Source organism: Ceratina calcarata, unplaced genomic scaffold (assembly GCF_001652005.2).
Source record: "Ceratina calcarata isolate Rehan_Ccalc_2016 unplaced genomic scaffold, ASM165200v1 scaffold297.2, whole genome shotgun sequence".
Taxonomy (NCBI): Eukaryota; Metazoa; Arthropoda; class Insecta; order Hymenoptera; family Apidae; genus Ceratina; species Ceratina calcarata.
This window is the reverse complement of record NW_017152138.1, coordinates 1,032,779-1,057,894: the sequence shown is the minus strand read 5'-3', so window position 1 is coordinate 1,057,894 and position 25,116 is coordinate 1,032,779. Positions and strand designations below refer to the sequence as shown.

The 25,116-nt window shown below is 38.9% G+C and overlaps 6 protein-coding genes across 14 annotated transcripts in view; 2 read left to right on the top strand and 4 right to left on the bottom strand.

The window, feature by feature from the left end:
• The first annotated feature begins 14 nt into the window (after nt 1-14).
• Sec5 (exocyst complex component secretory 5) lies at nt 15-4,162 on the top strand. Of its 2 annotated transcripts, XM_026812782.1 has the most exons (13): nt 15-126; nt 202-471; nt 991-1,021; nt 1,076-1,271; nt 1,340-1,841; nt 1,898-2,169; nt 2,242-2,426; nt 2,500-2,614; nt 2,692-2,970; nt 3,145-3,471; nt 3,540-3,724; nt 3,804-4,015; nt 4,088-4,162. In XM_026812782.1, the coding sequence occupies exons 1-12, from the start codon at nt 18-20 to the stop codon at nt 3,988-3,990; spliced, it is 2,658 nt and encodes an 885-aa protein (XP_026668583.1). In that variant the 5' UTR covers nt 15-17; the 3' UTR covers nt 3,991-4,015; nt 4,088-4,162. The 2 variants fall into 2 exon arrangements, with proteins under 2 accessions (XP_026668583.1, XP_017878512.1); XM_018023023.2 differs by having other exon boundaries at nt 3,804-4,161.
• Nucleotides 4,003-9,309, bottom strand: LOC108624053 (putative phosphotransferase YvkC). Of its 2 annotated transcripts, XM_018023020.2 has the most exons (17): nt 9,218-9,309; nt 8,955-9,125; nt 8,774-8,898; nt 8,551-8,689; nt 8,304-8,484; nt 8,112-8,222; nt 7,831-8,055; nt 7,644-7,771; nt 6,845-7,586; nt 6,625-6,775; nt 6,024-6,563; nt 5,654-5,956; nt 5,206-5,595; nt 4,818-5,140; nt 4,663-4,747; nt 4,290-4,590; nt 4,003-4,219 (listed from the first exon to the last, which is right to left on the bottom strand). In XM_018023020.2, the coding sequence occupies exons 2-17, from the start codon at nt 9,082-9,084 to the stop codon at nt 4,158-4,160; spliced, it is 3,936 nt and encodes a 1,311-aa protein (XP_017878509.1). In that variant the 5' UTR covers nt 9,085-9,125; nt 9,218-9,309; the 3' UTR covers nt 4,003-4,157. The 2 variants fall into 2 exon arrangements, with proteins under 2 accessions (XP_017878509.1, XP_017878506.1); XM_018023017.2 differs by lacking the exon at nt 9,218-9,309 and having other exon boundaries at nt 4,818-5,141; nt 5,204-5,595; nt 8,955-9,184.
• Nucleotides 9,310-9,811: 502 nt separating this feature from the next.
• Nucleotides 9,812-12,411, bottom strand: LOC108624055 (cleft lip and palate transmembrane protein 1-like protein). Its single transcript, XM_018023024.2, has 8 exons — nt 11,856-12,411; nt 11,664-11,778; nt 11,370-11,593; nt 11,018-11,300; nt 10,760-10,948; nt 10,515-10,687; nt 10,192-10,443; nt 9,812-10,122 (listed from the first exon to the last, which is right to left on the bottom strand). Exons 1-8 carry the CDS (start codon nt 12,107-12,109, stop codon nt 10,032-10,034), a joined length of 1,581 nt encoding a protein of 526 aa, XP_017878513.1. The 5' UTR covers nt 12,110-12,411; the 3' UTR covers nt 9,812-10,031.
• A 1,273-nt stretch (nt 12,412-13,684) lies between these two features.
• Nucleotides 13,685-14,340, top strand: LOC108623971 (uncharacterized). Its single transcript, XM_018022884.1, has 2 exons — nt 13,685-14,274; nt 14,334-14,340. The coding sequence occupies exons 1-2, from the start codon at nt 13,685-13,687 to the stop codon at nt 14,338-14,340; spliced, it is 597 nt and encodes a 198-aa protein (XP_017878373.1).
• Nucleotides 14,341-14,354: 14 nt separating this feature from the next.
• On the bottom strand, nt 14,355-15,131 carry LOC108623969 (protein argonaute 3-like). The gene has a single exon (XM_018022883.1). The coding sequence runs from the start codon at nt 15,129-15,131 to the stop codon at nt 14,355-14,357; it is 777 nt and encodes a 258-aa protein (XP_017878372.1).
• Nucleotides 15,132-15,300: 169 nt separating this feature from the next.
• The window catches only part of LOC108624056 (uncharacterized), a 15,096-nt gene continuing 5,280 nt past the window's right edge, over nt 15,301-25,116 (bottom strand). Inside the window, exons 1-6 of one of the 7 annotated variants that reach the window (XM_018023028.2) lie at nt 24,753-25,010; nt 18,802-18,871; nt 17,666-18,352; nt 17,301-17,580; nt 17,120-17,210; nt 15,301-17,017 (exon numbers count right to left, since the gene is read on the bottom strand). In XM_018023028.2, coding sequence (XP_017878517.1) covers nt 16,907-17,017; nt 17,120-17,210; nt 17,301-17,580; nt 17,666-18,352; nt 18,802-18,853 — 1,221 coding nt within the window. In that variant the 5' untranslated portion in view covers nt 18,854-18,871; nt 24,753-25,010 and the 3' untranslated portion in view covers nt 15,301-16,906. The other 6 variants (XM_018023027.2, XM_026812783.1, XM_018023029.2 and 3 more) reach the window with 6 other exon arrangements.

Here is a 25,116-nt window from a genome sequence, read left to right as displayed (position 1 = left end):
CAAGTCGTATCGAGAACATGGGCCCACCACCCGTGGTAACGGGTATTTCTCCTAAGGAAGGACCTCCAGGAACCCGCGTGATAGTTCGCGGTGAATTCCTGGGTAACAAGGCGCAAGATCTCACAGGTTAATTTCACTTGTCATGTCACTCCGAAGTATCTTAGTTTTTCATTGAAATTCGAAAATATTTCATTCATTCAGGTCTAACAATATGCGGATGTGATTGCCTTTTGTCGGCTGAGTGGAAGTCTTCAAATAAAATCATTGCTAGATCAGGGCCATGTAAAGGTCGCGGTGATATTATCGTAACTACTCGCAGTGGAGGACAAGGAACATCAACAGTACAATTTCGTGGATATCATGAAACTATTGGTCCCATGAAAGAATCTGCAGTATGGGTGGAAGAAGCACCTATACAGAGTTACGTATGGGGTAGAAGAACCCTTTCCCCAACAAATTACCAGCAGGAAGATCCTCTAGGATTAAGTGTGGAGGGCAATGAGTATGTTTCTTGATATAAAAGTTAATATAAATATCATATTACATCTGCTTGTAGCAAAAAGTTCCCTGAGGATGAATTAATAGAACTCTTTGGAGAAGGCAGTGGAGATCTTACTAACGAGAAGTTTCATCCTGGTTGGTTTCTATTGCAACACCATCATGCCACAAGTTTTGAGGATTTAAGGGCTGGGTTATCTTATCTCAAAAGAAAAGTTAATTCCCAAAAAGAGGGTCAACTCTCGTTTTTAAAGGTGATTAGAGTAATATAAAAAATAAATTGAAATCTGTGTTTTTATCAAATTTCTTATAACGTCTCTAGGCCAATGTAGGATCAGTAATAGAACAATTAGACACGATAATACTATTGAAAGAACAATTTGAAGCAGATATAAAAACGTATGGTAGCGATCCTACTGAAAAATTAGAGACAGCTACAGAGTTACGTATGGGGTAGAAGAACCCTTTCCCCAACAAATTACCAGCAGGAAGATCCTCTAGGATTAAGTGTGGAGGGCAATGAGTATGTTTCTTGATATAAAAGTTAATATAAATATCATATTACATCTGCTTGTAGCAAAAAGTTCCCTGAGGATGAATTAATAGAACTCTTTGGAGAAGGCAGTGGAGATCTTACTAACGAGAAGTTTCATCCTGGTTGGTTTCTATTGCAACACCATCATGCCACAAGTTTTGAGGATTTAAGGGCTGGGTTATCTTATCTCAAAAGAAAAGTTAATTCCCAAAAAGAGGGTCAACTCTCGTTTTTAAAGGTGATTAGAGTAATATAAAAAATAAATTGAAATCTGTGTTTTTATCAAATTTCTTATAACGTCTCTAGGCCAATGTAGGATCAGTAATAGAACAATTAGACACGATAATACTATTGAAAGAACAATTTGAAGCAGATATAAAAACGTATGGTAGCGATCCTACTGAAAAATTAGAGACAGCTATTCAACAGTCCATGTCAGAGGCTAATAAACTGTTTGATGATGTATTAGCAAGAAGAGATAGAGCAGATGCGACTAGAAACGCATTGGCTGTTATGCAGAGATACAAGTTCCTCTTTTGTATGCCAATTAATATAGAAAAAAATATAAAACGTGGCAATTATGATCTCGTGATCAACGATTACGCGAGAGTAAAAAATTTATTCAAAAATACGGAAGTTGAAGTTTTTAAAAGAGTTCTACAAGAAATTGATAATAGAATTGAAATGTTGATAACGCATCTAAGGAAGAAACTGGAAGAAATACCCTTCAGTTTAGACGAACATAAGAAAATTATTAGAAATCTTGTTAACTTAGAAGCTGAAGGAGATCCAGCTTGGGATGCAATAGGTACTTACCTGTTGTAGTGTTGTGTGTGCATTAATATACGTGAAGTATTTTTTCAGTTTCACATTCAAAATATTTAAAAGAGAGTATCACGTCATGTTTGAAGGAGCATTTAGAAGTGGAATATTTAGAAACAAAATCGCAGCAAATACAAAAATTATCAAAGTCCAGCAAAAATGATGAGACTAATATTCCATTGCAAATATCGTGTATCGAAACGATTTGTGATATTATAGTTGAACAATTGCCGGACCTATGGAGATTGGGTCAGAGTTACTTCACAGGACAGTTACATGTAGCAGTAGATGCAGAGAAACAAACACCTTTTAAAGTAATATTAAAGTTCTAATTCGTAAAGTTAAATTTGTTTGAAGGTTTAACTTTAAAAGGAATTTTATTATAGAATTTGGTGCTATCAAGCATGCAACATGCTATGGAAGCAATGAAAAACACGTGCAGCAATGACTTGGATGCCATATGGCTTTTACATATCCTACGTCGAATCAGACAAATGTATGCCTCATTGATTCATTTGGATTTACCAAGCGACGCATTAGATATTTTTGGAAAATTTATACTTGACTTAAGGTATGATGTATTATGATAATGTATTTTCTTTTTTATTTTTGCCAGACATTATACTAAATGTCTTTTAAATCAGATTGCAGTGTTTCGATGCTCTTTTTAAACAAACTGCCGAGAAAATAACGGCGTTAAATAAAAAGGAAACATGGCAAATTGAATATTTAAACGAAGACGGGGGCGTTACGAAAGTGGTAATAGTTGAATCTAGTTTATACAAAATTTATATGTATGTCTTCTTCAATGAACGCAAGTTGCCATTTGAATACAGCCGTACCTGTTCGAAGAAATGGTTCTGGAAGTCTCAAAACGCGCCCGCGATACGGTAATTGCATGTGGGCCACGTGAAGGACCATTGTTCGTCAATCCCGCGCACCAGGTATTATATTACAATTCTATGAAGACATTGTTCACATCGTTCGCGCGATGTCTACAACAGTTGGCATTTAGTGGCTGCGAAGAAGCTTTAGACGATGACGAACCTTCTGTATCACAATTAGTCGGTTCACCGTCTGGCTATAAGAGCAAGAATAATAAACACCAAGGGCCAGTAAGTTCCTTACCATATTTACAACGTGGTACCCTTATAGAGAAGACCATTTATTTCAGGGCACATTGTCCGTACATTAACTATCATTAGAAAACAAAAACAAAAAAAATACAATTTGTAGCATCTTTTGAAGTCAGTGCTATATTTTAGCATCACTTCTGAATTTTTTATCAGACGTGGGAACAATGCCTCTTAATCTCATTAAGTAATATTCGTTATACCCTGAACACCATCCTACCAAGAATCGGAGACGTACTAAAGGAACAAGATTATCCTAACTTATCGAACGCTGTTGGATGGAACTCCGATTGGACTCAACTAGAAACACTAGACGCAGCTGTTCTCGACGCATATTTAGAGCGCCGGTGCGATCCACTGGTGGGTACGATCGAACCGAGCATGTACTTAGGCGGATTGGAATGGGATTTCGAAACAGAACCTACTCATGTGAGGCCATACGCGCAAGAGATCTTAGCCAATTTAATCGCAGTTCATGCGGAGGTACTTATAATTTTCCGTCGAATAAATAAATATAAACCTAAATTTACAGTTCTTTCTATTTCTTACAGGTTCGACGGGTCGCACCAGCTTTGTTGCACCGAGTGTTGTCTCATATAGTTGAGACCGTAGCGGAGGAACTTGCGAGACTTATGTCGTGTGTCACTCAATTTCGACCAGCCGGCATTGTCCAAGCACGAGCTGATATCATACTTCTTCGAAATGCTTTACGAAGTTACAGTACAACGAGAGCAAAGTAATAATCTATCCGTTCATCGTTAATTTTTGTAACGATTCAGATAGAAGACACGCTAATCGTGTGTTTTGATCTGTAGGAACTTTTTTGACGAAGCTCTAGACGCAATACCGCAACCTGTTTGCAAAGACGATCGACTGCGTATCGATATGTTGTTATCAAAGGTGGCAACGTCAATGCGTTTGCAATTATCGTGTCTTGCCAGTGATACAACAAATAATACTCCTATACTGATTGCCGATCCTAATCGCGTTACTACTGTATAGATTTAGTAGTAATTTAAAGGTTTAAGTAAGTATTTATTGTGCGCATTTTGATATTGTTAACTTTACCTCATCGTTACAGTAAATTTCTCTATTCCAGTCCCTACATAATTTGCTATCAATATGAAACAAATATACGTGGTACAAGAGAAAATAAAATTGTATTCTTTTTAATTGTGTTTCTTCACCAATTGTAAGACACCAGCATCCGCGGCTAACAATACAATGTCCCCTAAAAATTTGTTTATAGTCTAGCATTCATCACATTATTATTTTGTTTAAGAAATGAACTTGTTATTTACCTGTTTGGAAAAGTTGTGTTGCTTTCTTAGCCCCGACTATGCATGGAAGCCCGTATTCTCTGGCTACCACAGCTCCGTGACTAATAAGTCCTCCCAGTTCCGTAACAATACCGCTCAGTAGCGGGAAGTATGGGCTCCAAGCAACATCGGTCGAACGGGTGATTAGAATATCACCTTGTTGTATATTTTTGGCATCTGCTATATCTGTGATTACGCATGCTCTATTCGAAATAGAACCACCGCACACGGGTGTCCCTTGAACTTTCATAGAGTCTTCGTCAATCGTTACATCTAAATCAACCTATACGACAAACATAATTTTGTAACGTTTGTGAATAAGTGGTATATTAAACAAAAATTTCATCATCGATACCTTCTCAGGAATCGGCATTCCAATATTAATTTCTGGATACCTTAACTCGTACAGGCGAGGAAAAAGTCTCTTCCTTCGGAAAGCTCTAAAAATGTTTAAAAATATAGAAATACATTCGAAAACTATACATAAAATATACGTAAACATTATGTTACTTTTGTACGAGTGCAGTATTATGATCATTTAGTATCTGTCCTATCTCTTCCTTCGTTAAAAAGAATATTAAATCCTCTTCAGGTAAATATCCTTCCAAAACCATCAATTTTCCTAGTCTTCTATAAGCCAATCTAAATATATGTATAAGATCTACCAATATCGCTTTCGTCAGTTCTCGACGTACTACAGCTTTCCTAGAATGTGGCACAGCTTTCTTCAGAATCCATTTCGTGAGCGATGATTTTGGTGTCTTTAATAGCGCTATCGTATCCTCTGCGGTCAGTGCTTTGTTCGAATTGGCTATATCAGTATTCTTCATCATCTAAAGAATATAAAAAATTGATTTCTTCGTAAGGTCCTTGTACATGTTTAAATAAAGCACTGCACCTGAAGCGTCCTAATAAGATTCTCGGGTTTAAGGGACCATGGTTCTGACAAGAAATCCATTTCTTGAATGCACCTATGACCATGAGTTTTAAGAAAAATATCTATTTCGCTCGCAGCAATCGGACAATTAACTTTTAACCAGTTTATGGCTTCAAGGGGATCTATCTTTTGAAATTCGTCGTTTTTCTCATATGTTTTAATGCACCTCAATATTTTTTTAAGACCAGTTACCACTTCGCCGCTAGCGATTTCGCTGCAAGAGCCTAATACAAGTGCGATGTCGGAAAAATGGTCTGACACCAAGTTCTCGTAGCCTTTCGTCAGCAATGATAATACAATGATTTGATAAATAATACTGACCCTTGTTGTATGCATATGACATGCACCAATCTGAAAGTATCACGTAATTAAATAAAATTCTTTTTCATTCCCATCTTAATATACTTACTATTATAAACTTCTCCAATTGCTGATTAATTTCATTGTACAAACTATGAGCAGTATGAAAATCATCTGCATTAAATACTAAAGATTCACGGCACTTTTTCGCAGTTTCTTCGATTTCGCTATTCTTCATCGCAGCTTTCACCATGTCGTAGAATCCATATAGCTCAAGAAAAGTAGTTGCTTTACCGTTTCTCTCACAAGCGATCCTATGGATCTCCGGTGTTATTACGACGTTTCCACAAACAGCTATGTCACTAATTTTATTCATAAGCGACACCGTTTTACCAGGTCGCGGTAAGAACATCTACGGTAATAATGTATCTTTTAATATACATCCTCCCCTTCTGTGTGCAATTTGTAATATTACTCACGTCATAATAATTCACGGCAGATCTCAAACTGACGACATGGAAGAAACTACGAGTCGAAGTTTTAAACACATTAGCTACCCCCGAATTAAATGTGCCCAGTACAACAGAAGTTGTTAAAGGTGACACCGGATTCGGAAATACTTCGCCTACATTAGCAAACGTAATTATGTCGATGTCGCTAGGAACACCTGTATCGTTTTCGTGTATCAACTCAAAATCTGTCCACGTGTATAAAGTAGTGATAGGTCGTGCTTGGAGTAAATAAATATCTTCATTGATCACCGCCCACTCAGCGTCTCTAGGACTGCCGAACAAATATTCTAAATTCATCCCTATAGCGGCTAGACGTAGCGATAATTGTTCTGATAAACACACTATCTCCTTCTCTTGGTCATTTAATTCAATCGTAACCACTCCATTATCACCTGATAGTATTTTTTCCCTTTTATTTCCTGCTGTTGAACTTTTCATACTTAATTTATTATTCCAGCTTCTATGAACAGTTATCGTATCCGGCTCAACTGTTGCCGACACAACGGACTAAACAAGTTAATTTCAATTAATATATATGATGCACACATAAGTCAAGTATCACACTCACCTCTCCTAATCCGTAATTGGCCGTAATAATAATTTCCGAAGGATCACCAGTGGTCGGATGCCTGGTGAACATGACGCCAGCAGCATCAGCGTCTACCATTCTTTGTATACACACTCCCATTGACGTTTTTACAGACATGCCATGCTGTTTCCTAACACGTAAATTAATTGACATTAGCATCTCGAATATATCGGAAAAATTAATTATACTATGTCCTTACCTGTATCTGACGCTCTGATACGAAAATAAACTTGCCCAACATTTGGCTACGCTCTTAATGATATTGTCCACATCACGAATACCCAGATACGTCGAATTTTGACCAGCCGCTGAAGTTTCTTCGCTATCTTCGCCTACAGCGCTTGATCTAATCGCATATTTGTACGGTTTCTTATCATTTTCTAATTCTAAATCTTCTATCGCTTGTATAATTGCATTCTTCACTTCTTCGACTATAGGGGTAGATTCGACAACACGCATAGCATCCTCGCAGTGTTTCTCGAAGTCGCCATCCTTCTTTCCAACACTGACACTTTCGATATCGTCAATTATCCTCTTCAATTTTTCGTGGGCGCGTAATTGCAATTCAAGGGCAAAAGTAGTCACACAGAATCCTTCCGGCACAGTGAAATCTGCATTCTTGATGGAAGTTAACATAGCCAGTGATAATCCTTTTCCACCAACGATACTTTCGTTCTGACATTTTCCATCATCAAATCGAACGACGTAATCGTTCTTTTGAACGTAGGTGTCAATGGACTTCAAAAATTGCAATTGTGGACGTGTCTTTTTTTCACACGGTCCGTCATAAGGACACCGCAATTGTAGTAATCCAGTGCCGGATATTCCATTCACATCTAACTTTACGGTAACGACTTTATTTGACCAATTCCATGGTTGACCGTAATAAAACTTAACCGAATTACCAAGTTTTACAGAAACGTCATATCGTTTATTGTTAGCTGAAAGGTGTAACGATTATTTCTAAATTCTTTATTTTAATATGTACTTTAATTTACCTATAAACCACGTTTTGTATTCCGTACTAGTATTAAATTTCTCAGTTTTGAAATCGGACAGTGTAAGCCCTATTTTATTAATCGTACGGATCTCTTCGTTATTATCACTGAACTGACCAAACTGTATTCTGAAATAAATATTTTCTTGGCAATGTGACACTCGATTATAATGTATTTCTTGACTTACTGAGAAAAACTGTGTTTTGTACTACTCATGTCGAGATAAAACGTAGCCCCGTATGACGATACTCCAAACAACACAACTGATTCATGAAATTCATTAGATTCGTGCTTCCCCCAGCGGTGCTGATGAAGTCCACGCAAATATAGTGTCGAAATAGATCCATTTTTATATGTCACTTGACCAAGCATAGATCCAAATAGATCATATCCTGTGTGTTCCAATAATTTTCTGGAAATATTGATGAAAAATAGAAAGATTTCCTAACACTTTTATATCTATCGTACATTTTATTTATCCATTCAGAACTTTCCCATCGTTCGCAAGCTAACGCTTCCGCGTGTAATTGTGTGCTCCAATCTTCTGGCCATCTCAACACTGATCTACGCGCGATAAATCTAAAAAAAACGTATATATTATTAGCAAATACTTCAACATATAGAGTATAGTTTCTAAACAATTGACAGTATATTCATTACATGAAATTCAAACGAATATGTTCGACGTTATCGTCGGTGCACTCATCACCGCGAGACAAGTTCCGCAGCATCCCATTGTAAATTATCCTCCAACGTCGCTCGGATTCTAAAAATTCGATTTTAAGACCCGCAGCGGTCCATCCTTGGTTCAGACCAGTCGTCAATGTAGTGTCTGGGTAGGCTAAAACACTTTTGATTATTTCATGTTCTAATACAAAAATTATGGTATATAAGCATTTCGTAGTACCAGGTAAAACGTATACTTGTCCATCAGACGTAGTAAGTTGCAGTGATACTTCTGCTATCTTGGATGCTCTGTGAGTAAATTTAACAAACAAGGAGTTTCCTTTTTGGTCTGCGGCATAAAAGAATACACTGTTGGCACCCTACATTATTTTTAAAAAAAATCGTATTAGTAATGTGGAAACTCTAGCTTTTAATTTCACCAGATAGGGATTACATGTACATACATCTTTATCTTCAATATTTGCATTTGTCACATGTTTTTCCTTATCATTACGCGAGTTTTTTTCTTTCCTCTTGTTCTTCTGAATGCAATGCTCTGCCCACCAATGTTTCAACAGGAAATGTATATCTAAACATTATCGTAATTAGTGTGTTTCATTTACATAATAATATAGAAGTACTCACTTGATACATTGTGTTTCAAATCCAAACAGGATGTACTCTGCTCCTTGCACTTTTTGTTAATCCAAAAGTACAACCAGATAGGAATAAACAACGAAAATAAAATTTGAATGATAAATAAAATGTTTGTCATCCTGAAATGTATCTCCTAACAAGTGATGAGCACAAATAATGCTGTTAAAACAAATAGAGAGACTTAAGTAAACTTTTTTTATCTTTACTTATTATTTGTGATATCACTAAAGTCTATAATCGTGATGAATTACCTAGCACTATCAGTTAAGATAATATATATCGAGATCAGATTCAAAAGAATAGCTTGTAAAAACGTAATTCAATCTTCGATGTTCTGTTTAAATTCGTCACATACTCGGTATTTAATTTAAATTTGCAATTCGACTCAAGTCGATTCTCTGAATCGTTTCCAAAAGCGCAACGGAAAATGTACTGCCATAATGTCAGGCAGATCATTCATCGTCTATTACAAGTGACATAAGAGTATGAATTGCAAACGACCTTGGTAAATATTTGCCATGACGTAAGAACGTACCTATCCGCAATCGGTGTGCGTACAATAAATTTCTTTCTGAATAATCAAGTTTTACGAGATGAATTACGATTTAATTTACTAACGAAGCATAAATGACATATACTTTTTAGAATAGATTAAGTGCTATGTTTTCTGCATCGAGTTTCAATATTAGTAATTGATTCTAAAGGAGTCGATCATCAATACTTAAAATTACATTGTTTGATAAGATAACAGAAACCTTGTCAAATAGTTACATTTATACTTTTCTTCCAAAGACCGCACTATACTTAATGCAAGGTTTAAATAAGAAAATATTTTTTATCCCAGGTATTTGTATCAACAAGTTTCTATTTTTTTCTAAGATATCACATTATAAAATATTGCTAACTCAGTTCTTTTCAGACGATGTAAGTACGTAACAAGTTAATACTCTTAAAATCGTATCAAGGCTATAATGTTTAGGCGTGATCTGTTAATTAAACGGTCATTCGGAATGATTTATCGTGCGTAAACTAAGAGTAATAACCGAGATACTGAATAGATTTACTTCATTCCATTTTTTTATTCGCGCTGCCAGTATCAACAGACGCTTCGCCAATCGCGTCCATGTCTGGACGAGATTTATCCACCGGATACAACCTATAAACAATAAACCATTGTTAAATGACTCATGAAACAAATAAAACTGAATAGAAACTCAGGACTTACCATCTTTGATAAAGGTAAATGAGGAAAACTGCATCATCTCTGAAACAAGCTATTCTGTGCGCAATCGGTGTAGAGATAATAAATGCAAAAACATCGTCGATAAATGTATTGAATGCTTTATACATAAACGTTCTCCAAGGTAAATACGCTACGGATTTCAATTTATAATTTACGAAAAGCTGAGGAAGCATGAATAGAAATCCAAACGCGTATACTCCATTCACCAATGAATTTATACTCCACGAGTACCAACTAGAATTCACGATATCAGACTCTTAGTCATATCTTAATATAACGTCTCGAGTTAAACGTAATTATATTACCTTTTGTGAGGTTGATAAAGTAAGGAATAAATTGCACCTCCGACAACAATGGGATATAGTAGATAACTTAAGTAACGCATACTCTCCGCGTCGTATTCTCGCGTTCTCATTTCAGTTACATTACTGTTATTCTTCTTTAATCTTAGCTTCAATACCTTCTTCAATTTCCACATCTATTAAGAGAAATGCAGATGTCAGACGCATTTATATTGAAAAAAATGCAAAACGAACTCTTGTAGTTTTACCTCAATAATGGACTCGATACCAGTGGGAATTAAAACGAGCCAGGATGAACCTTCGTCCAACAAATAAAGGAAAATGACAGTTTGGCTAAATCCTCGCCATATGACAGTCCATTTACTCAGCCCGGCGAGATTGTCTTTCTTCCTCCAATAACTCACATCGTTTTTAAAAGCAAGAAAATCGAACAGCAGCTACAGTGACATAAAATATGATTGATTTACACTTTAATCTGTTTTAATGTTGTTCTTTACGATACATACATGAATGGTTGCAATAAAGAAAGTTCCTCCAAGGATGTATATATTAGTGTCAGCAAAAATCCCTTTCACCTCGTCTATATCCTTATCAGAAAATCCAAAGTTTTTCAAACTCTGCATAGTATCCTCCACATGCAGTAATAATCTTAACTTTCCAATAGAAATCGGTGAATATTGCAATGTAACATTAATAGTTCTATTTTGGGGGGTAATTTTTACTAAATCACGTTGTCTAGTTTGTAGAAAATCACAGGTCATTATTGGTAAATATGTTCTGCCTTTAACTCTGAAAATAGATAATTTACATAAAGTCAATAACTACAAATTCATTGATTCACAAATGACATTTACATACTTTAAATGATTCAAAAGTTCCATGGGTACACTGTCTGTAGGAAATTTCACATCATCCGTCATTATTGTAAATGTTACGTAACTTTTAATATGGGTAACTGGAGTTACTAAGTTTTGCCTTTTCTTCTCGGCATCCTCATTCTTGTCACCCAATAAATTGAAAGCTTCTGCTTCAGGAATTTTGTATTGTGTCATTTTAATGATTGTATAAGATACGTAAGATTCCTAAGAAGAAAGTCAGATCACATGCATTAGATTAAATATATGTTATATCAGATGCTCAAAGTATACCTGCCTTTAATAGATCCATATCGTTCTTTCTATATTTTTTGGAACTTGGTGCAACAATGATATGAAAAAACATTGTTCCATTATTTCGGGTTTTCTGTGGAACACCTACAGTTAAAGGGCTGGAAGTACAACAATGATTAAACATAAAGAGGTAAAAAGACGATGAGTTGTTAAATATTATAAGACTTATACTCACAAACTACCTGCGTGTGTGTAATTGAAGTTTTCATTTGAATATTCAAATTGGAGCTGTTTTTCATTGGGATATTTGTCAACGGAACTATAAACTTGCAATTGCAATTGAGGTTTTTGGCTCAGATACGATGTCAGGCATGGTTTTCCTTTCTCGCAGGATGGTGCCACAAATAACTGAGACAAACTATATATCGTGTAAACGATGTAAGCCAGAAATATTTTTGTTAGTAACAGGTTAAACGATGGCCACCGCATGTTCGTTAATTATTATCGAGATGTCATTGACATTATTGCTTCTGTTAAATCACACCGAATCGCGCGGTACTACAGTATACGTTGCGTGTCGCGTGGCGTGCAAAGCCATATGCAATGCAAAACGGTAAATACAATTTTCTTTGACCTAGAATATTTGCCTATGGTGAACTTCAACATTCAGGTTCACTGACATACTGTCAACATCGACATTTTACGTTATCGGCTTGTTATAAGAAAAAAAATTAAAAGATAACAATCAATGGCCGGTATTCAGATTCAGAGTCGTTGCTTATTCTTAAGATCGTCTTAAGCCTTTGCTATCCCTGTCTATCCCATGTTTCCAGTCTCTGTCTTGTACAGGAAAAAATGTGCTTATATAAAATAAGTAGATGAACTCGTAAGATGGCTTATTTTAAGCAAATTCGCAAAAGAGACAAAGTAATAGAAGTTTGTAAACCAAATATACTGCTGTTTTCTCACAAATATCGCCGGGATATGTGGGGACATGCGGATAAGAGTCTCGAAGCCCGCGGTCCCGCGTATAGCGCCGTGCGAAGATTTTACATTGGCACTGCTTACTCGATCGTCATTTGAAATTATTTTCCGCGCATTCGTTTTCTCGTTTTTACCGGGTGTTTAAAAACATGTTTTTACATAATGTTCTCGATCCGATACAAGTTACACGAGTTGTTCACGCAGGAGTAAAAGTTAAGCAGAAACATAGTTAAACAACTCGTTTATTTCATTACTCTGACATACAACGTCCTTATGCTTGGGCAACCGTTAGGAAGAACAAAATATTTATATACAGTAGTTCTTGCCCACAAACTTTAGTGTTAATCCCAACGTGATCCCGTGATCATCAAGCAACAAGGATTCAAATCTGTTCAGTTCAAATCTGTTGGAGGTAGAATCGCATCGACCAATATCTTCTTCCATAGTTAAACAATTCGTTTATTTCATTACTCTGACATATAACGTCCCTATGCGTGGGCAACCGTTAGGAAGAAGAAAATATTATTTATATACAGTAGTTCTTGCCCATAAACTTTAGTGTTAATCCCAACGTGATTCCGTGATCATCAAGCAACAAGGATTCAAATCTGTTTACTTGGAGGTAGAATCGCATCGACTAATATCTTCTTCCATGGATCTGTCTGTAATCGCAACTGATTTGTCCGTCGTATCATTTACAGCATCGAAGTGGTGAGGATCTATAACGATTGCAGCTTTCTTTCTCATCCCGAACATTTCCGACGTAAACACGGCAGTCTTTTAACAGAAACGGACATCTTCGTCCTTCAGCTCGAATACTAAACGAGATATTTATAACGGCACAAGAAAACCTTCATTCTCATCGTTTGGGATCGCGAATATTATAATTTTTCTCGTTGGAACGACGTACGAAGCAATACTTTTAAAGCGTATACTTTGATGTTTTATCGATTGACTTTTGTAACTAACTAATTTTATAATTCTCTATACTTAGATTTTTTAATCACTATCAATCGGCGTTTTAACGAGGGCGACGTTTCGTACGTAGGCGATAGTTTTGCGTTTAGTTTCGTAGATAAAATGGATTCTTCAAATATAAAGAGAAAAGAATCTGCGGATACGAAACGGGAAAATGTACCAGAAGCTAGCGTGGACAATCCTGACGAACACAAGTCTGTAGCTGATAATCGAATTCTACTGGAACGCCTGTCAGACGTGGGGCAGTTTATTCACGTACGTGCGGAAATATGGTTTTGGAAAATCGAGGCGGTATTCCGAATCGCGGGAATAACGGATCAAAAGGTAATGGCAGATGCTGTCATTGCATGCTTGGATCAGGAAGTCATGCTGATCGTAAAAGATTTAGTCCGCAAGCCGCCTCGTGTCAAGCCGTACCAAAAACTTAAAAACAGAATTATGCGTTCGTGTACCACGGCCGCTAAAACTAGACTAGATAAGATTCTTGAAGTCCGCCATGATGAACACTTTAAGCCATCGCAAATGCTCAGAGAAATGCATATGATAAATGATGGTACTCTCAATGAGTCGGATATACGCACGTTGTTCATGCAGCACATGCAGGAGAGATGTCGTAAAATTTTAGAAGCATCTCAAATTACTGATGTGGAACAGCTGGCATGTTTGGCCGATGCTGTGGAAGATGTTTTGAGGTCGTCTACCATCGAAGCTTATAAAACTTCGAGTTGCTTCCGTGTTTTGAATACGAAAGTCGATGAACTCACGCATCAAGTTAGGAATCTAACTTTATCAATGGTGGATTCAACGTCAACGAGCAGTAGGACTCGTTCACAGTCCAGTGATCCCCAACATCCACAGTTCCGTGGTCGACAACGTCCGCAATTCCGTAGTCGCCAACGTCCGCAATTCCGTAGTCGCCAACGTCCGCAATTCCGTAGTCGCCAACGTTCGCGGTTCCATGGTCACCAAAGTTCGCAGTCTCGTGATTACCAACATTCGCAGTTCCGTGATCACCAACGTTCGCAGTTCCTTGATGACCAACAGTTCCTTGATCTCCAACGTTTGCAGTCTCGTAATCGCCGACGTTCGCATTTGCTTGTTGACGAATGTTCGCAGTTCCTTGATGACCTACGTTTGCAGTTCCTTGGTGACCAACATTCGCAGTTCCATGACGACCAACGTTCGCAGTTCCTTGATGACCAACGTTCGCAGTTCCTTGATGACCAACGTTCGCAGTTCCTTGATGACCAACATTCGCAGTTCCATGACGACCAACGTTCGCAGTTCCTTGATGACCAACGTTCGCAGTTCCTTGATGACCAACGTTCGCAGTTCCTTGATGACCAACGTTCGCAGTCCTGTGATGACCAACGTTCGCAATTCCGTGATGACCAACGTTTACAGTCCCGTGATCACCAACGTTCGCAGTCCCGTGATCGCGGACTTTTGCAGTCCTGTGATGATCAACGTTCGCAGTTCCGTGATGACCAACGTTCGCAGTCCCGTGATCACCAACGTTCGCAGTCCTGTGATCGCGGACTTTTGCCATCCCGTGAAAGCCAACTTTCCCCGAGTACAACGGAAGCATCGGAAATAATGGGACTGTGTTGGCTTTTCAATCCATTCGACTAATGTCCCGATTGTATGCGAGCAGGAACATGAACTGGAGGAGGGTTGATATTGACACCGTTGAAGCGTACGAAAGTGACTCAAGGATGTACTAATAATAATACGTATGGATTTATTCACATCCGTTACCATAAGATGAAATTTAATGATTATTTTACATTTATTAAACACTATATGATCTATCACAATAAATTCTTTTCCTCGTTCAAATCAGAAGAATTCGTATAGAAATATATTTGAACAGACAAATGCTAATCCCTCACGAGAAACCTAAATCGCATCTCGTGAGGAGGAGAACGTTAGGAAATCGCGTCGCACATCTATACATAGACATAACTCGTAATTATTGTATGGTACATCGTATTACATGTACATATGTACAAGCTAGAAGTGTAGTGGAAAACAAACGAAGTCATCTTATCTTATTTTCTCATTTGCTGGATATGTTGTAAAGGCATGAAGCTAGAAACTACGACGTTTATTTGGTCCAATCTCTCTCGTTATTAGCCCGAACCTGTTTCGAAAATATTTAAAAGCTGATTCTGTGTGCAAGCGAGCTGCTCCGACTCCTATATAATATCCTATTAGAACCATGTTTAATTATTCGACGATTAAAAAATTCGAAGACCGTGAGAAATATCGCAAGTTGAAATACCGAAGCGCTTGTTTCGATCATTTCGATACACAAGGTAAGTACTGTGTCGTAGAAATTGAAGTTCAATATTGGTTATAAGTAATAAGAGGGAAGTATTCGTCGTGGTATATAGGTAATAGTCTCCGGCGATTTGTAGGAATTCACTCGTACGCTTCGCAAGTATACCTAATGTATATATTATACATGTATACTTAGCTAAAAATTAATGGTTTTTTATTTGTACTTACTGTTCTAAAAATGTATATCATTTAATTATCGCATCGATAAAGTACGTTTTATTGCACTATCCGATTATCGTAATTAGACGAAGGCGATTATCGTTTCGCGTGCATCGCCTTTCGTTCGTCCAAACTCCGACCGTTGCCAATTATAATTCGCGGTAGAAAAATAGAATGAACGATGCGAGTGACGAAATCAAAATTCAGGCATTGTACCGTTTGATACACCGCGTTACGCGTCATATATATTATACACCGCGTAATAGATATAAACGATTTTAATCCATAAAACCGTTAAACGCGTTTCCCACTGGCCGGCGGCGCCGCCGGCACGGACAGGCAGGGCCGAAACGTTAAGTTTCAGCTTTTACACGCTTTTTCCTATACCTCGCAACTTAACGTTTCGGCCCTGCCTGTCCGTGCCGGCCAGTGGGAAACGCGCTTTACGACGCGTAACGCGAGTACATTAGAATGCGAGCACGCGTCCTGCAATTTTGACGCATCGTCATAGTTCTCTTTTAAGAAACTAGCAAGACCGAGGGGGTTCACCTAAAAATTCTGCGAGAACATTTAAAATATTTCGTTCGTGCGTTTGTTGCACGGTTATCGCACTTATAGCTACTACGTCCGATCGACGAAAAAAATAACGCCTCTGCGACGATTTTACGCCGCGATTTCACTTTCTTCCATACGATCAGGGAAACGCCCGGGTCGCGTTCCTGGTAAGTACTATTGTTCCAACAACGATATTTGTTCGTGCGCTTCACCATCGGAAATACTGAACGTTTCGATTCTCTTTCCGGGTTGGATTATCTTCTTTTGTCATAGCTTCGTATGCTTCACATTGTCTGTCCAGTAATTCTGTATTGTCATCGCCTCTAACGAATTTAGGAACGAATCATTGTCCAAGCTGTACATCTCCTCGGAATTATCCTGCGAAGCAAATTCTTTTTTTCACTATAAATCAACAATTACTCCAACTAGTGATGCAAACGATCTCCGAATGAAAAGCAAAGCGAATGAACGAACACTTACCCGAATAGTGGAATCGTCGATGTAGCCAGAACTATCGAGATTGCTGCATTTATCGCTATTTAGCGTCTGCGGTGGATTCAAATACCTACGCCTGTAACAATCATTTTTACTAAATACCATGCGAGAATTCATCACGCATTAGACAGAACCGGATACGTTCATAACGCGTTAATTATTATACCTGTACATAATGAATCCAAGGCTGCCCATTGTGCTGAGTAAAACTACAGTTGCCAAGCAGCTACCGGTAATGGCAGCAATATCTACAACCGATTTCGAATCACTCTCCTGCTTAGAGTTCTCGCTACTGCTGCTGCTGCTCTCAATGTAATCGGAGAGATGACCTTCCTGCACCTGATCCCTTTGGAAATCCTTAGGAAACGTGCTTCGCGCCCTGCTCAGCCGTGTCGATTCGCTCACCCCGACTTCAACATTAGCAAAAGACAAAATTGCTTCATCATCTTCTTAAAAAATACGACAATTTCTTTAGTTATAATAGAACTCGTGGAACTTAAAACGAATTTTTATATCTGTCAGCTATTTTACCTTCGAGAATTGATGCAGCTGTGCCGAATATCTGTGGCTCGATAAACTCCTCCTCGATCTCGACGTCGTCGGACCGATTGAACGTTCTGATACCGGAACTGCTCGCGGACGAGGCGGAGGATAAAAGCGACGAGGATTTTGTTTTGTTCAGTACCAGCCTGATTCGAGATACCTCTTCCTGAAGAGGTAACACCGTCAAATCCTCCACCTCGCTCGCGCTGCCGTTTCGGTTCCCGTTTTCATCGAGTTTCTCTTCTTGCTCGTACTTGGACCTGCTTCCTGTCTTGTTCGCCGTCAAGATCCAAGTGATCTTGCTGTCCTTCTTCATTGTCGGACTCCGATTTCTGTCCACGGTATCCGCGATCCGTTGCGGTGTGACGTTCTTAGCTCCGGAGTCCGGATTCACTGCGTTACTCGCGTTCCCGTGGTACTCCACTACGGGATTCGTACTGGTCTCGACGTCACCCGACATCGGTATAGAAATCGTGCTCGGTTGTCTGTCCATGATTACGGCCGTGTTTGTGGGAGGGTGAAGACCGATAGCTTTGGCCACGCGGAAGCTCTGTCGCGTTTCGGGGTCGTCCGTGTCGATACGGCCGATTTCTGGCGTGGTTTCTGAGCTCAGGTGATCCTGCACCTGACCACGCGGTTCCGCCGTACTCGACGGCACCGGGTTCCCTAGAATCACTGAGGAACCATACGTTTTTCATTGAATTACTATAAAATACGTAAATTTATTACAGAGTGAAGATGCTCACGTATATATGTAATAAAGAACTTTAAGTAGATTTTGTATTACATTAATTATATTCCCATAAAAAAATGTAAGCTAATTTTTCTGAGCGCTATATTTTTTATTAACGGATCGAACCCCTTAATGGATTAAATTGTCTTAATGTACTTCTACAATACGAGAAATCTTTAATATAGAAAGCGTATTCAAGAATTGTCAGACCTTGATCTCTGCAGTACGACTGTCTACATATTGTAATTTCACGCGCGTGAGGAAATTTTATCTGGACCGTGAACATCGCGACCCGGACCCGGTTCAAATTAAAGCTGGGGAACGCGTGAAAGGCGTGAAGAAGTAACCACATGTCGTTGATCGCAGCTATTTAGCGCTATTTGGAACGTACCGAGAAATTGAGCGGTAACCCAGAACCAGTGCATCCACCAATGCAGCGTCATCGCGTCATCTGTGTGTACCTGGAACAGAGAGGGACAGAGAACACAATAGAAATTAATTGATCACGAACATGCACGTTACGATTGCGTAACCGACTATAAAAACTCGGACAATAGTGACGATTCACCGCGTACAATTTGTTCTATTGCTCTGATAAACGTAATAATGAACTGCCTGTTTCGAATTTTAAGTCGATACAAATCAACACCTCGTTTCCCTTTCAATCAATTTTCAAGCACGTCTAATTGTCTGTTCCAAGAAACGTTTTGACGCGGACATTTCTCGGGGCGAACTACAATGGGCGAATTTTGATTCCATGCCCTCGCGTCGTGTGCCTGTCAGGACAATGGTCCATTAGGCAGGTCGATATGCGGAAATATCGGACGTCAACGTGGACAGAGTGCCGTTCAGGCTTTTACACATTCAAGAAGATTGATTTAGCACCCGCGACCCGAGGACTGGCGTCGGTTTTTAATAGAAGACCTGACAAAATCCAGCAGATAACAATGACCGTTCTCGACCTGATAAACGATTTTCTTATCGATCTTTTGTTTATCAGTTCATCGTTATCTATCGAAACACTAAAATCAGACTCGTGGTTGAACCCTCGCCATCCGGGAGATCAACAATTTGAATGAGTAATCGATCGCTCGCTCCTCGTTTCATCATGAATCACCGCCAGAAACAGAGAGGTAAGAATTTTCGGAATAGTGAGTCGATGAATCATATTCTCTGGACCAGAGAAACGGCAGAATTATGAAACGGTATTGCGAAATTTTTTTAGTATAAACCGAGGCACCGCAGTTGGACAGCAGATACACCGAAACAAAAGATAAAAGAAGATAAGATACGAGAAACGAGCCACATCTGTTAAAACAAGATGACAACTTCGACTCTGGCCTTTGTATATTAGGATCATCTCGTCCTTTCGGTTAGAAATCAATTTAAGTAAAGTTTTATGGTATATGAGGAACGATTTCCTGTGACGAGCGCGTTAATTAAAATCGGACGAGCTTTTTCAAGAATTTTATAGATCGCATTTAAAACGACGCAGTTTCGCCAGGTCCTTAGACAAAAAGATTTTTATACAGTTACTCGCGTAGACCGGTCATGCTCTCCCGACCGTGACCAGTTGCACCTGGATGCGCTAAGTATGTATAACGCGACGCGACATGCGTCTATCTCCGCGAACGATGTCACAATTCTCCTGACACTACGCCGGAACGGACAACTACGCGGTTACCGCTCCCTTTCCGCTCGGTTAAACGTTCCGATCGGTCAATCGAAATCGCAATCGATGATGTCAGAGAGAGGAAATGGTTTGCAGTAATCTCTCGGAGACGGCAATGACGGGTTGAATCACGCTGAATGCCGTGTCACGTGCTCCCCTTGGCATTGTGTAACCTTTCTGTATAACAACGTGAGGACCGAGTCTTGTTCAAGTAATTCCAGTCGCGCGAGCACCGACGTACAGTTCGATATAAAAATCGCGAATGACCTTCCATTCTCGAAACGAAAAATAATCTACGTCTTGTACAAAAGAACAAATAACTATTCCTAACAAATCTCATTACTTCGTTTCTATTACCGCATTGAAAAAAAATCACCGGGAAACGTCACTGACAGAGACTTGAACAGACCGCTCGCAAGTTAATAAGTGTCTCGTTAAAATGTTACGAGTCTGGTTCACGAGAGTGTACGCACGCGAGATCAAAAAGCGTGACCTGGGTCAAGCAGCCTAATCGGATGAATGAAACGCGACGTGCACAAGTTCCTGAACCGAGGCACCATGAGAAACTGCCGGATCACCGATTGAGCTGGGCACCGAATGAATCACGCGAGATAGCCGGGCACAATAAACGCGAGAACGTGTGGGTATTATCGATATCGAGGAACGCGAACATGATAATGAGAGACCGGGGGGACGACAGAGGGAACGTTACGCGAGAGCAGGAGACTTCCGCGAGCTTTGCGCTACTTGATTTCTAGACCAACGAAATATCCCGCTGATTCGCATTTTCTACACGGTGCGCGGGCTCAGCCGGTGGCCGGCCGTTTATTAATTCAATCGCAATTAAATCTGATGTTTTAGCGTAAATTACCAGGAACGAGAGGCTCGTTCCATTTCGTTTAGGGAATCTACAAAAAGATCTTGATGATTTTATTGAATAAACTAGATGCAGGAAGAAATAATTAATTATTATCAGTCTCTTTTATCAGGCTCGCTTATGAGATCCGATAAAAATGCAACAAATTTGTATCGGTCTCAGTCCACAAGCATCTTTCGTAAACGGTAGACTACATCATGAATAAAAATCAGAATAATGTTACAGTTCAAAAGAGAAAGGAATTCTGTATTATTTCATAGCCTACTTCCCATACAATTAATCAGTCTTTCGTTGTTAGAGAAGTATGAGCTTACATAAATATTCTATTCGAAATGCTTTTCCAATAGATCATACATTTTCTTGAGTTATACATTGGATAACATTGAGTATATTACATATCGTGAATTTCGAAGCCATTCAAGATCCAGTCGAAGGTCAACCTTGTCAGCGAGCAAATATGGAAAGTGAATCAAGTACGACTGGAGGGAACAAGTTGCCGAGATGTACTTACGCAACGTTTTTTTGCTACCAGTTACATCGAGATTGTGTGCTGCTCAGGAAACGCATTTCCCTCGAGCTCAATTACGCTCACGCTACGCTTCCTTCGATTAAATCGACTACGTAGTATGTGTATATCTTCTCCCAAATATACGAACAAGCTAATCAAAATCATCGGCCTTAATCTAGTTTTTATCGAGCAATAAAACTGAGGAACATTTATATTTATACGATAGAAACTCAAGCATACATATAAAAATGTTAAAATTTGTATCGCACGTCCTACTCGTTTTTATGGTAGTCGCAATTGCTTAATAATTCTTTCTCGGAGTTAATTTGAACGATAATTAAACACATGTGCTTTTATTAATTTTGTTCGCAATAAAAAAGAAGTAACAATTAATTTAATAACGTTGGATGTAAAATTCATGAGCCAGCGTTAACGTAGATGTTAAAAAAAATTAGGGAAATGTACTATGTACCATATACATGGATGATGTATGCATTTGTAACTTTTCGCAAGTAAAGTGGCTGTGTGACGCGGCATGAGCGTGCATTATCGAATAGCCACAGGCTGGCTCTGCGTTACTTCAGCTTTTCAGGCTAATGGCCATGAACTGATTAGCCCGGCGAGACTTGTAAGAGTTCCTCTCTGGCTGTCGTTCACAATGTTAACAGGCAATCCAGTTCGTCCCGAGCAAAGGTGAATTTCACCGATTGGCACCAGAGTCTCTAATTGCGTGTAATCACGTTCACCAATTGGGCAACTCTTTTTTGAATTCGGTCCCTCGATTTCTTCTTTCCTATGTATATGCTCTTTTTTTTAACTGTCATTGATCAATTCAGATTTTGCGAAATTATCGCTGCAAATTATTGCAACTGCTTACTTGTTGCCGCTAGCAAAACACGTTTGAAATAAAAATTGAAGGTATAGTAAAAAATATTGGAGTTAGAAGAAAAACGCATAGAAGAGGACGTCGGTTTCTACAACTTCCGTATAAAACTTTTTCGCTGGCTTCAAGCCTTTCAAGATTTTTAAGAAATATATACTCGATGCCGATTACCACCCAAAAGAGCGATTACCGACTGTTTTATGAATCCCATTGGGTCCCATTCGCTGTCGGCAGTTACAAAATAGCTTAAAGTAAACCGAGCTGGTAAACGAAAATGGAAAAACGAAATAAAATGGTAATAAATATTAATTTTCACTAGAAACAGATCGAGTTCTTCCTGTTTCATATTTTAGTTTCTATTTCGAGTTTTCACCCCCGGGGAAGACTAGTTCTGTTTGCAACAAGTGATCGTTAACACATCCGCAGTCATGTCGGTCAAGATAGTAGTTGCGTCGGAGTCTCTGAATGCATGTAGGTCGACGCGGTACACGCCGGAGAATTTATTTATCATTCTCTCAGCCCGGGCCCTAAGATCTTTAAAACTCGTTCCAAGGCGAGATCGGTGAAAGAATGCGAAAGTTCTTATTTTACGATATTGATTGAGCAACGACACGTAATTATGTTCCACCGCTCTATTCCGATTCAATTTGTATCCTATTCAACGTTGCATTTTCCTGTTACGTGTTTCGACGCAAAAGACATTAACTAGCTACCACGGAAAAACCGACAACCGTGTATTGTTTGAATTACTGGATTGCATAATATCGCAGCAGGCTTGCTCTGCTGGCTACCTACTCGATCGAATAAAACAGGTTTCAGATTCTGGATTATCCAGGGATTAGCCGTTCGATCGATATCGAATACGCGACTAAGGTCAGTCGGACTTTTTTTAAATTCGCACGTGGAAAGATTCGCCAGTTGTTTACTTTGATACGCTTGACACTCTTTTTTACGAGAAATCAATGAATATGCGGACCACCGTTTTTTATCGCTCGTCAAGCTCGTTATGTACTTAGGGTGAATCAATGTTGGAAGATCAAAGGCGAGGAATAATCATGAGAAAAAATGAAGCGAAGGAGACTTTTTCATGACGTAATTATCGAAAAGTTGCTGGAAAGTTGAATCTGGGCTTCGCTATATCGTCGAATTATTCTACCATGAAGCAAATTCCCGGTACTCTAGTAGGTAAAACGTCTTCCTGTAGCATGTAACCGGTAGAGATAAAAATCTACGTATCTCTAACCGAGCAGAATCATGAGAATCTCGGTCACGGAAGCGAGAAAACTAGGTAAATCGCGTTCACATTCGAACTTTGGTAATTCAATCCCGAGCTCCATTCTCTTCAGGGCGCATCTGAACGTTAGCGATCTTGCAAACATTTCGGTTCGTCTTTACTCGCATTGTTAAAATTCGTTTCGGTTCACTAACCGACTGTTTTCTTTCCTGATTTGCGCGCAAGTGGCTTCATGCTTTCACTCGCACCAGTCTTTTTTATTTCTTCCGTGTGCCGTCTTTCTTACAATTTGAATAGAATTTTTTGATCCGAAGGAACATAACTGTACCCGTACATAACTCGTACGTTAAGCCTGTAATCCAGAATTAGAACGAACCGACGCGACGGCGAACGAACGAGTACCTAACCGAATTAATCCAATTTCCTGGCGTCTATAACGAGATTTGCACATCCCGCGGGAACGTGCAATGATGATGAAAACTAGATTACCAAAAAACCATTCGAAGAATTGAAACGGACAGTCGCAAAAACTATTAACATCGCGGATTTTTATACAAAACAAAACGTTTATGGTATCAGTTTAAAATGCGTTTTAAATAAACATTTCTTTTATCATTCAAATATTTGCAAATTGTACGTTCATTTCCCTAACTACATGCATTGTAGACTACAACATGTAAGAGTAGTATATGTAAGAGGAGTATATAATTTTTGCTGCGAGAACCTATAAAAAATGTTACCGAAGTGGATGTTTGTTTCGGATGACACCAGAGTCGGCATCGATTGAGAACGGAAGATTCGGTTAAACTGTTAATTTTAACACGAGTTATTATTCGCCCTAAATCCCAAGGCCCTCCTTACAAACAAGTTTCAAGGTACGTAAGGGACTGTAGTGGTAATATTCAAGTATTCGTGCTTCAAAGGGGTACCCTTCAAGTATTCGTGCTCCGAGAGGGTACCAATCAAGTATTCGTGTTCTAAGGGGATACCCTTCAAGTATTCATGCTCCAAAGGGGTACCCTTCACGTATCCGCGCTCCAACGGGATACCAATCAAGTATTCATGTTCTAAGGGGACACCTTTCAAATATGCGTATTAAAATATAACTACTAAATTACTATTACTAAAACATAGTCAGTATGGCTGCTACCAACTGAGTTCGACGAACCTCTATTTTTTTTCACGATGAGCTTGCGACATTCCTTTCTCCAAACTTCGTTTGCAATTCGATCGGCTGGAATCCAATGGAATCTATTGTCGTCGCTTCTATCTACTCCAATCGATCACATCGGTCGAATCTTTCGTTTTCCGAACCGTAGTGCACATTTCCGATTTTTTGACAATAGCTGACGCAGCGTAAAGCCGTTTTAAAAGTTACTCTCTGCCAATTCTATATTAATATCCGAGTTATTTTAAATTAAGGATGTATTGGCTATACAGTCAATCCCAAAAGTTTATATACCTTAGAAAAACGCATTTCCTATAATTAAAAAGAAACCAGACGTCGGAAGAACAATGCTAATAATAAATAG